Genomic DNA, 10,881 nt, shown 5'->3' on the forward strand with positions numbered 1-10,881 from the left:
TTCCCTGCTAGCCCATTCTGTAGGAAGTGTGCCCCTGGGTCAGGACATATTTCTGGCTACGTTGTACATTGTGCCACATCCCAGAGCCTCGCAAAGTAACACCTGTGACAGCTACAAAGTTACCGTGCAAAGAAGAGAGACTGCAAGAGGAGGAGAAGGGAGCAAGACAATAACTGGAAAAGTGATCCAGTGTGTGGGCATGTGTATGGGGTGAGACTATGAGAACGTTCTCCTTCGGGGCACACCCAGTGCTGTCATTCGTTATCTGGTGCTTAGATACCATAGTGCTAGGGCTGTAGAAATATTGAATGCAGCTGAAATGAGTCAAACACCTCGTATCCATGTTGCCACGTACATTTGTGTGCCTCTTATACAGAGTTAAAATGGATGATTAGGAAAAGCCCTCAGACCTCTGTCTTTCTCTCCACAGAGCAGGAATTGATGAAGAAATTTGAGCTGGAGAGAGAGCAGCTAAAGAAATCATTTCAGAGTGGTAACTCCATGACGAATAAACACTCCCAACAGGAAAGAGAGGTAGCTAGTCCTGAGGGAAGCATAAAGCTACATGTTGAGGTGCTGCAGTTCCCATGAACTCTTATTGCCAGTAAAATAGTAGCAGGTTTGTTATAAAATCCATGTGTCTATGGTGTCACTAGCCTCTGTTTTCCAGAAGCTGGGAATAGGTGATGGGATGGATCACTTGATGATAACCTGTGGGACACCCGGCATTGGCCACTGTCACGAGACAGGATACTGGGCTAGATGGACCTTTGGTCTGACCCAGTATGGCTGTTCTTATGTCTATTTATAAGGCTCCTATTGCTCAAAGACTCAAGGGCCTGATGCTCTGAGTAAAGGGAGAGATGGGGACAGGCTGGATTCGAACCATAATCACAGGACAATTCCCTTAAACCCCAGGGATCCTAAGGAGTGCGGGGCATGTCCGACACCTTCCAAAGCACCAGTCACTTGTATTTCTGCCTAGCAGTTATTGTCTGGAAGGTCGTGCATTTGGTTTCGCCTGTTGGATTGTGCGGGTGGTTGGAATCGGCTGCTCACTGATGAGCCTGGGAACGTTACAGACGTGTCGTGAACTGTGCACAAACTGTGTGTCCTTTTCAGGAGTTTATTAAACAGCACCAGGAAGATGTGGAGAAAATAAAAGAGTTGCAAAACATCAAGGAGGCAAGTATGGCAAAAAAAGGAATGCAGTGCCACTGGAGCAACTGTGTCACATGGTACGGTCTAGCTTTCTGAGCAGTTCACTCTCCCCCAGTCAGCAGGACGGGACTTAGCTGAGGTATTTAAGCTTATGGAGGGGATAGTGCACACTGATCAGCTCCCCTTTTGTGCACTGTTCTGTAATAGGAGAAGGAGCCACTCAGGGAATTTAACTGTAATTTCCATTGGAAAAGGAAGCTTGATTCTGGGTTCTTGATGTAGCCCTGGTGCTTTTATAAAACCTGAAATAAAAAACTTTCCAAATAAGGGCAGACCCCAGACAGGGGGCCTGGCTGGCCAGCGAGCCACAGGGCCTGGGTGTCTGAAGGCTGTAATGGTTTAGTGCAGCCTCTGCTGGCTGGGCTGCTCTCAATCCCTTATTGTAGCATAGAGCTCTGGGTTTCCTCGGGGAAATGTCTACACTTGGAGCTGGGGGGGTGATTCCCAGCTCACGTGAGGCATACCCAGGCTAGCTCGCATTATGCTGGCATGCTAAAAATAGTGTATCTGTGGCAGAATGGGTGGGGCGGAGGGGCCAGCTGCCCTGAGTATGTGTCCATCCAAGATCCTAGGCACGTCCTCAGGGTGGTTAGCCCATCCCCACACAGCTACCCTATGTTTTATGTGCTAGCTCTGATTGATCTAGTGCAAGTAGGACTCCTCGAATCACACCCACCGCTCCAAGTGTAGACATATCCCCTCAGTGGGGGAGTGGTTTTGTCTGCTCTCCTCTAGGAGTGGCTCCCACTTCACACGCGGCTGCTCTGTAACTTGTAGCCCCTGCACCATTGTGTGTGAAGGGGTAAATCTAGGGACCGCTCTAGCTGTGGGCAAACTGGACAGCTCCCTAGGCCAGCCGATTCTGCCTAGGGCAAGGGGTGGCCTGACCAAACCTGAGCAGCGCAACAACCCCAGCTGCTTGGCTGCAGTGCGATTCACTCACATTTGGCCCAGCCACGTTCCCCCCCCACACACATGGTGGAGGGGTGGTTGGGCCAAGCCTGAGTGAGTGGCACTGCGAGCTGATGCTAGCCTCTGCTCTTCTCCCATAACCACCTAACCATTAGAAAGCTTGCCATGCCCCCCCAGCCTGAAAACCTGCTGTGCCCCCTCACCCCCCATGCTGGCCTCTGTTCTAAGGAGTAGGAGGCGTGTGGAACACTGAAGTTTTGCTTAAGGTGGCAGATTACCTTCAGAGGCCTCTAGGTAAATGAAGTCCATATGCAGGAGAGCTTATGCTTGACTCTCCTCTAGCCTAATTAAGTACAAGGACAGCATGGGTAACTAGTTGGCCCCTACCAATAGGAATGAATCCAGCTCATAAAATCAGGGCAACGGTATGTCTGTGCTTCTGTTCAGGCCAACCCTCGCCCCCATGTGGTGCAGACCATGACACAGGTATTGGAGATGGATGGCAATGACTGGGAGAGGCTGATGGGGGCTGCACAGTACATTGGGCTAGAGAGAGAGGAGCCCATTTTATTCAAGTGAATGTGTCTGTGTTTTATCCAATCAAGTCTCTGGAAGCCGATTTGAAGGAGAAGGATCAGATTCTCAAGGCTCTCACCACAACGATGCAGAACACTCAGATGGAACTTCAGAAAGAGGTGGGAGAGCGTGTGTGATGTTATTATGAGTAAGGCGAAGATTTTGTCACGGATATTTTTAGTAAAAGTCACAGAGAGGTCGCAGGCAAAGAAGAAAAATTCACAGAAGCCATGACCTGTCTGTGACTTTTACTAAAAATATACCTGACAAAACGGGGATCTGTGGGTCCCCACACCGCCTGAAGTGGGGCAGCTGCGCAGGGGCTAGGAGCTGCCTGCAGCAGCTGGGGGCTGCGGGGTACCCCTGCTGCCTGCAGCTCTGGGGATCCCCTGCTGCCCCTGGGGGCCAGGAGCTGCAGGGTACGCCCGCCTCCCATGTTGGCCAGGAGTTATGGGGTACCCCCGTTGGCGGCAGGTCGGGAGCTGCAGGGGTTCCCCCGCCAGGGCTGGGGGCTACTGGAGGCACCCGTGGCGGCTGGGAGCTCTGGGGCTGCCAGAGGCGCCTGAGATACCCTGTAGCTGCCTGCCCCTGCTGGAGGCGGGGGACCCTGCAGCTCCTGACCACCGCAGGCTGAAGTCACAAAGGTCCCTGGAAGTCATGGATTCCACGACATCTGTGACTAAATCCTCGCCTTATTTCTGAGTACTGAAAACTTGTCTCCTGTTCATTCCTGTGGGCTCTCTTGAACAGCTACATTCCCTTCTTTATGGCACATGGGGCTCCTTAGATACCGAGTGCTGCTGCTGTTCTCAGGCTTCCAAACACCATTGACGTGTAGCGTAAAATATCTTTCTTCTTCCCTTCCCTTCCCTTCAAAGGCGGGCTGTACTTTGGCTGCTAAGAAAGGTGGATTATTGAGAGTGCATCTCACACTTAACTGTACAGTCCCATCTACTGAACAATGCCAGTATCCTGACCCGGGAATTTGCTCTTTAAATGCGTGTGCCAGCAGCCAGTGTCTTGATGGCTGTTGGTCACCTGGATAGGGGTGGGTGGGAGACTGAAAATATGCCTCATTGGTGTGGATAGATGGGGATGAGGGGTTGGCTGTGATCTCTGCGTGCAGCACGCTGTCTGTTCTTGGAATACAGTCAGTCCACACTTGGAGGAGACTGTTAGCTTCCAGAATTAAAAGAGGGCAATAGCAGATGGCTGAGTCGTCGGAGGGGCATGTGCTGTGGTGGGCAATGCTATGGCAAGTTACGCTGGAGGATTTTCTGTCTCTGTGCTCAGCTGGATGGCACTTTAACTAGAGCATCTTGCTCCCCTGTAGGGAGAACAGGATGATTCTGTACTTAGCCCACTGAAATCCTGATACAGCTCTGACCTAAGTACCAGGACAGTCCAGGTGAAGATAGAACCACATGGCTCACATGTGTTGTAGCACAGACTATCTAAAGATCAGTTGAGGTTCGCGGACATCTGAAATATTGGAGTACAAAGGGCAGGGTGAAGAAACAGGCTTGCAGACTTACCCTGAATTCCTTTGCTTTTCTGCATTTAAATCAAGCACTTAAATTGCAGTTTTGCTTTGAAAAGAACCCATGTAACAATGACATCTTCCTCCTCGGCAGATCTGCTCCCTGTGCTCAGTCAAATCTGCTGACTTTAGTAATAGCATTGCCGCTTTTTCATCCTGTTAATACTGCAGAACCAACACGGCTCTGAGGGAGAGAGCTGGGTTCTCTTCAGACTTCTTAACCCCTTTTAAATATTAGCAGCTGTGCAATCCACCTGACGGCAATAGGGTTAGCCAGGTGTCACTGAGAGCATAAACTGATGGCCATCACTTTGCTTATGTGTCACAGAGGCCCTGATTTGGCTTGAAACTAGTCTCTCTGATCAAGGGGGTGTTTGCAGGGCTGGCAGTTAAAACATGGGTGCCATCTGCCAAACCAGTTTAGGCACTAAGGAGCATACGCATCACTACGTTTCAGTGGGACTTGGGCTCCCAAGTACCTACATCACTTTTGAGAAGGGGATTTAGGCTCCTAGGTCACTTAGTTACTTTTGATGATGTTACTTGCTGTATTTTACCCTTTAAACTGAGCACCTTTGGTCTGGGAATTATTGTAACAATGGCCCTGATTCCCACGTTTATAGTCTCCATTCACGTTTCAGAGCAGAATTGCTCTTCGTTGTGCTAGAAGTAGTTTCTTGAGTCTGGATAAGGTTGTGTCTGAATTTTGGTTTATCGGAGGAGGAGCAAATGTAAAGTTGTTTAGGTGTTGCACAAACAGCAAATTCCAGCACATGGCTATGTGCTCATGAATGGTGGGTTAAGGTTGGGGTCAGAATTGCACAGTTAACCTTGGTGGGAAGTTCCACACCTTACAGTGATTGGGGTGAGGTTATTGATGTGTGTACTGATCCATAGCTTTTAGACAAGCACTTACATACTTCAACTGTTACCATCCAAACCTTGTTGTCGGCCAATTTCCTTTTTTCTCAATAGTGCTAAGGGGAATAGTGTTGGGGTCTGGAGGACAAGGGGATGCATGGTTGGGGGCAGGTGTTAAGGAGGGTGCTGAGAGTGTTGGGTGAGACACAGCATGGTGTTGAAACTAGGGTGACCAGATGTCCTGATTTTATAGGGACAGTCCCGATTTTGGGTCTTTTTCTTATATAGGCTCCTATTACCCCCCCATCCCGGTCCCGATTTTTCACATTTGCTGTCTGGTCACCCTAGCTGAGACAGACTTTTGGTAGGATCCAGGGGGAGAGTTGTGAATTAGGAGCCTGGTATAGGAGATCCAGCAGGAGGTGTTAGGGGAGGAGAACCTGTTTCGGGAGTTAATGAGTGTCATCAAGATATTTGCAGGCTGCATGCAGAGGCAGGAGGGCATAGGCCAGTGAGCCCCAGGTCCTGGGGTGGAATCCTTTCTGACACTGGTTGGGAATTCCCTGGCAAAATGAGGCCTGTCACCCAGTCGGCAAGATTTCCCCTGTGCTGAGGAGGAAGTGGATGTGTGTGTTGGGTGCAACTTCTAGAATCTCACGTTGAGCCCTCACAGTTGAGACATCCAGAATCAGTGGCCATGTCGGAAGAGGTGGGCTGTTTCTGCACTTCTAAAGCCAATTTTCTGGTGGATTGTTTCTGTGCATTTCTTTGACGTTATTAATATCTGCTGCTGGATTCAGATTTGGGGGGGGGGCGTCGTCTTGGTGCACAGAACATAATTTGCATTAATATTATAACAAATGACCAGAGAACTGCTCTGCTGTATGCTGTAGGTCCTATACACAAGTAATAGCTGACTGACTACTTCTCCTATAGCTCACATGGTAGGGGTCTATGCTTTTGGTGCAAGAGGAGCTGAGTTCTATCATCACCGTTGCCGAGAAGTTTCTAGACACCATCGCATTGGTGTCTGCCAATGAAATTACTAGAGGCCCAAGGATTCGTTACAATACAAATGCCAGTTGGTGGCATGACCTGTTCAGTTATGTCTGAGACAGATGAGGGGATTCCCTTCCCCACTCTGTGGTTGTGGTGAATTTTCTGTGTAACCGGTGAGGAGTAGCAGTACCAAGGATATGCTGACAGCCTCTTAACTGCAGTGATGCTCTGATTATTGCCCTCTGGTTAGTTATAAGTAGGGTACATCCTGCTATAAGAACAGTGACCAGTGGCATTCTGTTTGCAGAGAGATTACTGTGGTGTCCACTATATAAGCAAATGGGAAATTAAAAGCAAGTGTAACTGACTATACCCTGCTGGCAGGTCAGCCTTTTGTGACTAGCTACTCTGGGATCCCATTCCCTGTTAGTAATGAGTCTTTCTATTGCGCTCTGATGCTGCACCACCATGGCCCACCTTTCATACATGGTGTCATAACTATAAAGGGAAGGGTAATAGCTGTCCTGTGTACAGTACTATAAATCCCTCCTGGCCAGAGACTCCAAAATCCTTTTCCCTGTAAAGGGTTAAGAAGCTCAGGTAACCTGGCTGGCATCTGACCTAAAGGACCAATAAGGGGACAAGATACTTTCAAATCTTGGGGGGGGAAGGCTTTTGTTTGTGTTCTTTGTTTGGGAGTGTGTTCCTTCTCGGGGACTGAGAGGGACCAGACATCAATCCAGGTTCTCCACATCTTTCTAAGCAAGTCTCTCCTATTTCAAACTTGTAAGTAAATAGCCAGGCAAGGCGTGTTAGTTTTCCTTTGTTTTCTCAACTTGTAAATGTACCTTTTACTAGAGTGTTTCTCTTTGTTTGCTGTACTTTGAACCTGAGACTAGAGGGGAGTCCTCTGAGCTCTTTAAGTTTGATTACCCTGTAAGGTTGATTTCCATACTGATTTTACAGAGATGATTTTTACCTTTTTCTTTAATTAAAAACCTTCTTTTTAAGAACCTGATTGATTTTTTCCTTGTTTTAGATCCAAAGGGGTTTTGGATCTTGATTCACCAGGAGTTGGTGGGAGGAAGGAGGGGAATGGTTAATTTCCCCTTGTTTTAAATCCAAGGGGTTGGATTTGTTTTCACCAGGGATTTGGTGAAGGTTTTTCAAGGTTTCCCAGGGAGGGAATCCATTGAAAATGGTGGCAGCCGAACCAGAGCTAAGCTGGTAATTAAGCTTAGAAGTTTTTATGCAGGCCCCTACATTTGTACCCTAAAGTTCAAAGTGGGGATCTCAGTCCTGACACATGTTCATGCTGTCTCACCCAGCAAAGAACTGTCAGCGTTTGATCATTCTAACAGCGAGCTTGGGCTGTTCCTATAGCAGAACAATTGATCTGGAGGAAGTGTGGGGCAGAAGTTTTTGCCTGCTTAGACCGGTCCAGACTGATTTCTGTGTTTCTCAGTCATCCCTGCTGTCTCGTGTCCTGCCGTTGTGTAAAACGACTGATCCTGTCTGGGTACAGCAAGTGAATAACTACCCGGTGCTCCTTTTTCCCCAGAAAAGCAACCTGATGGCGTTGGAGAAAAACATTCAACAGAAAATCTCAGCAGTTGAATTAAAACACCAGCTCAATGTCAGTTCCCTGGCAGATGAAAATGCCCTTCTGAGGTAGGAACGAAATCTAAGTATTTCAGCCCAGATAGCTTCAACTAGGAGCACTCAACTACATGAGCATTTACTAGTTCACTCTTTTAAATCATTCTTACTTACACTACGAGGCTTTGTCAGTTCTTTCATTCGCAGGAACAGTGGATTTTATATCCAAACATTCTCATGCAAGTGCCATCTGCCAAGCAGTTTCAGCAGAGCTGCGCTGCCCACATGGAATCACCAAGATGGTATATACATTCCCCCTGCTCAAACTTTGGTGCCTTAGAAAAGCCCCACAAGAAGCTTAGATAGCCTGTTAGCTTCCAGAACATGGGCTTTGCAATCAGTGCAGCTGCATGTAGTTTCTACATATCTGAGCTCTCAACAGAGAGAATGTTAATTATACTTGTTCGGTGTTTCATGATAAACCCATTCTGACACAAAGTTACTGGAAGAATCCTCCCCTCCAAGCAATATGCACATCAGTGAGGCAGAGGCTGGCAGTAGCAATGCCAGCCACATTTTTAAGAGTGCACTTTTTTCATGTGAAACAATTATCCAAACCCTATCAAAAGTATCCCAGTCCTTAAAATAATGATCACCTACAGCATCGGAGACGCAGGAAGTGAAACTAACCAGTCTGGTTTCACTAAGGTGAGTGAAGTGTAAAGAAAAAACAAATGGAGATGACAAGGTTAGAGTGTTTAAAACACGTTTTCTAGTTCTAATATACAAGATGGTGTTAACACAGAAAAAAATGTGTGTCTTTTGGAAGGAGGGGAGGAGTTTTTTCCCATTCTTGGTCATTAAATCTCCATTCCTTTCTTGAAGCAAACACTGTTGCAGTTTACTGGAATTAATAAAGGGAGAGGATGCTGTGAATTGCTGGCCTTCCACTGTTCAGTTTGGTGGCCTCATTTTAACTCATCAATGATCATTCTCATTGCTTACTGTGGAACATGGCACTCAGGTTCCACAATAACCAAGATGAATCTGTTGCTGGGCCAAGATTTAAGCATATTAATGTATTGTTTACTAAAGATCAGGGCTTAAGTTACAATGGAAATAGAGCTTCTGCTTATGTCTGGCAAAGGAAACCCACGTGTGGAGGTTGTGTGGGAGCTGAGCATGCTTCCTATCGTGTGAGAGATCTGGGGACAAACAATCGGTAAACTGATCATAACTGTGAGTCTGCTGAAGTCGGTGGAGTTGCACCTGCTTATCTGGCAGTCTTTAAATTCTGTAGCCTGTATAGTAACTGTAGCCAATGACTTTAGTTTATTCATTGAGGTTATGATTAACGTGTGTCATATATAATCATTGTAAGCTAAATAGAGTTAAATTGTAGGATTATAGAGATATATGAGATTCATCAGTATGTGGAACGGATAATCGTGTATTAGATATCTAAGTAGGGCTAAAACGCAAGGCCTACGGGCTGAGGCCTGTAAGATTTTAGCTTAGCCATACTAGGCAACAGAGTTAAGAAATGCTAATATAAGTGACCAAAGAATAACCTCATGCCCTAAGATTACGGGAAAAGATGTACCAATGGGTGATATTGCAAAAAATTAATAGTAAGAGTAATTTTTTGCTTACAAGATACTGAGTAGTTACATTTTTCTAACACATGCCCTAACCGCAGGGTGCACAATGTACGTAAATGCTAAAGAGTTATAGACAGAATCACATTATAAAAGGGTGCCCAGAGTGGGAAAATTGAGCTCGCTATGGGAAACTTCAGCAGGAACCATCCCTCTACTGATGATCAATCCATGAGAGACCCATTAGATCCTAACACTATTGTTAAGGATGTGAGTATAAATATATTTGTAACTTGTGTATGTCTGTATAGAATTTCTATATGCTTGACTAATCCTAACTTTAACTGTAACTTTAATAAAGCTTGTAAGACAGACTAGATCTTGTACTTGTGAATGTACGTGTGGTCACTACCCTTGGTCTTTGTGTTCCTAAAGACTCTACATCTGAAGCAAGCAGCAGAGGTGATATACACTCTGCTAAGCTTGAAACTCTAGCCACCAGAGCAGAACCCATGAAGGGGTAATACCACATTACAAAATTCACTTTAAATAAAATAAAAGGCTACATAACAGAGGCAGATGTGAGTAGATACTCTACTGTCCCTTTTGTAACACTTCCCCTTCCTATCCCCACAGACGCAAACTGATCACAAAGAGCGAAGAAGCATTTAACGAAAGAGTCCGGCAAAAGAGTCAGTTGTGAGGACTGCTCTAATGGGAATGTGACCTTGTTACTAAGGGAAACTTGCTGATGATGGTAAATCCAAACGTAGCAATATGTTGAAGTTTATTTTCCATTTCTGTAGGCAATGCCAAATCTGCCGTCCCTCACTCGTCCAAAATCATATCAATCAATCATATCCCAGGTGTCATGTTTTTGTCCTGTCGTTTCCTTATTCTCTATCCTGTATTGCTTCAGGCCACAAGTCTGCTGCAAATCACTGTCCTTGCTTTGTTTCCAGACAGCGAGATGGATGCTGGCCCCAAGTGTGTGTGCTGCACTATGATGCTCAGCTGAGTCTTCTCTCTGCTTAAGCTCTCTCTTACCAGGCCAGGCTGGTATGGTGTAGATGAATGGGTGCTCAGAGGCTAATGTTTTTAGCCCTCTTGCTAATCATTACTACAATAGTTATTTGCTACTATAAATGGGGATGCTCCTCCTCCCAGGCAGTCAGACTTCTAGTCAGAGTCCTTGAGGCTGTATGGAATGGACAACTAACTTTGCTGTTGCTTACCTTTATTTTATATCATTTGCAACCCGTCTTTACCTTGTAATAGCATCAACGCTCACAAGCCCAGCAGTGCTTGGAGTCCCATCTACCCAGGGAGGTGTTGCAAGAAGTGCGTGTGGTGATTGTGGCTATTTGGCTTTCTTCTGTGCTCTGTTACTAGAAGTAGGATTTGAAAACCAGCGAGGTAAGTAAATTAGTTTTCCCCGGGCTGCCCAACCGCTTCAGGCTTCCCTAGGGTCGCACCTTCACAACTGACTTAATTCTTAGGCTGCTAAAAGCAGATGCTCTGAAATATGGAGGCTCTTGTGTCACTGCCTGACTGGCTATACTGGAGAGCAGTGTG

General features: G+C 46.5%; 1 protein-coding gene across 5 annotated transcripts in view; it reads left to right on the forward strand.

Moving 5' to 3' along the window:
* FLACC1 (flagellum associated containing coiled-coil domains 1) overlaps positions 1-10,881 on the forward strand; it is a 31,683-nt gene that overhangs the window by 15,377 nt on the left and 5,425 nt on the right. For 3 of the 5 annotated variants that reach the window (XM_054044771.1, XM_054044770.1, XM_054044772.1), the window contains 5 exons: positions 431-534; positions 1,123-1,185; positions 2,739-2,828; positions 7,671-7,780; positions 9,943-10,494. In XM_054044771.1, the coding sequence (XP_053900746.1) occupies positions 431-534; positions 1,123-1,185; positions 2,739-2,828; positions 7,671-7,780; positions 9,943-10,009 (434 nt within the window). In that variant the 3' untranslated portion in view covers positions 10,010-10,494. Of the gene's footprint in view, positions 1-430; positions 535-1,122; positions 1,186-2,738; positions 2,829-7,670; positions 7,781-9,942; positions 10,495-10,584; positions 10,723-10,881 lie in introns of those variants that run through there. The other 2 variants (XR_008446721.1, XR_008446720.1) reach the window with 1 other exon arrangement.

This window comes from Malaclemys terrapin, chromosome 11, assembly GCF_027887155.1.
Source record: "Malaclemys terrapin pileata isolate rMalTer1 chromosome 11, rMalTer1.hap1, whole genome shotgun sequence".
Lineage (NCBI taxonomy): Eukaryota > Metazoa > Chordata > Testudines > Emydidae > Malaclemys > Malaclemys terrapin.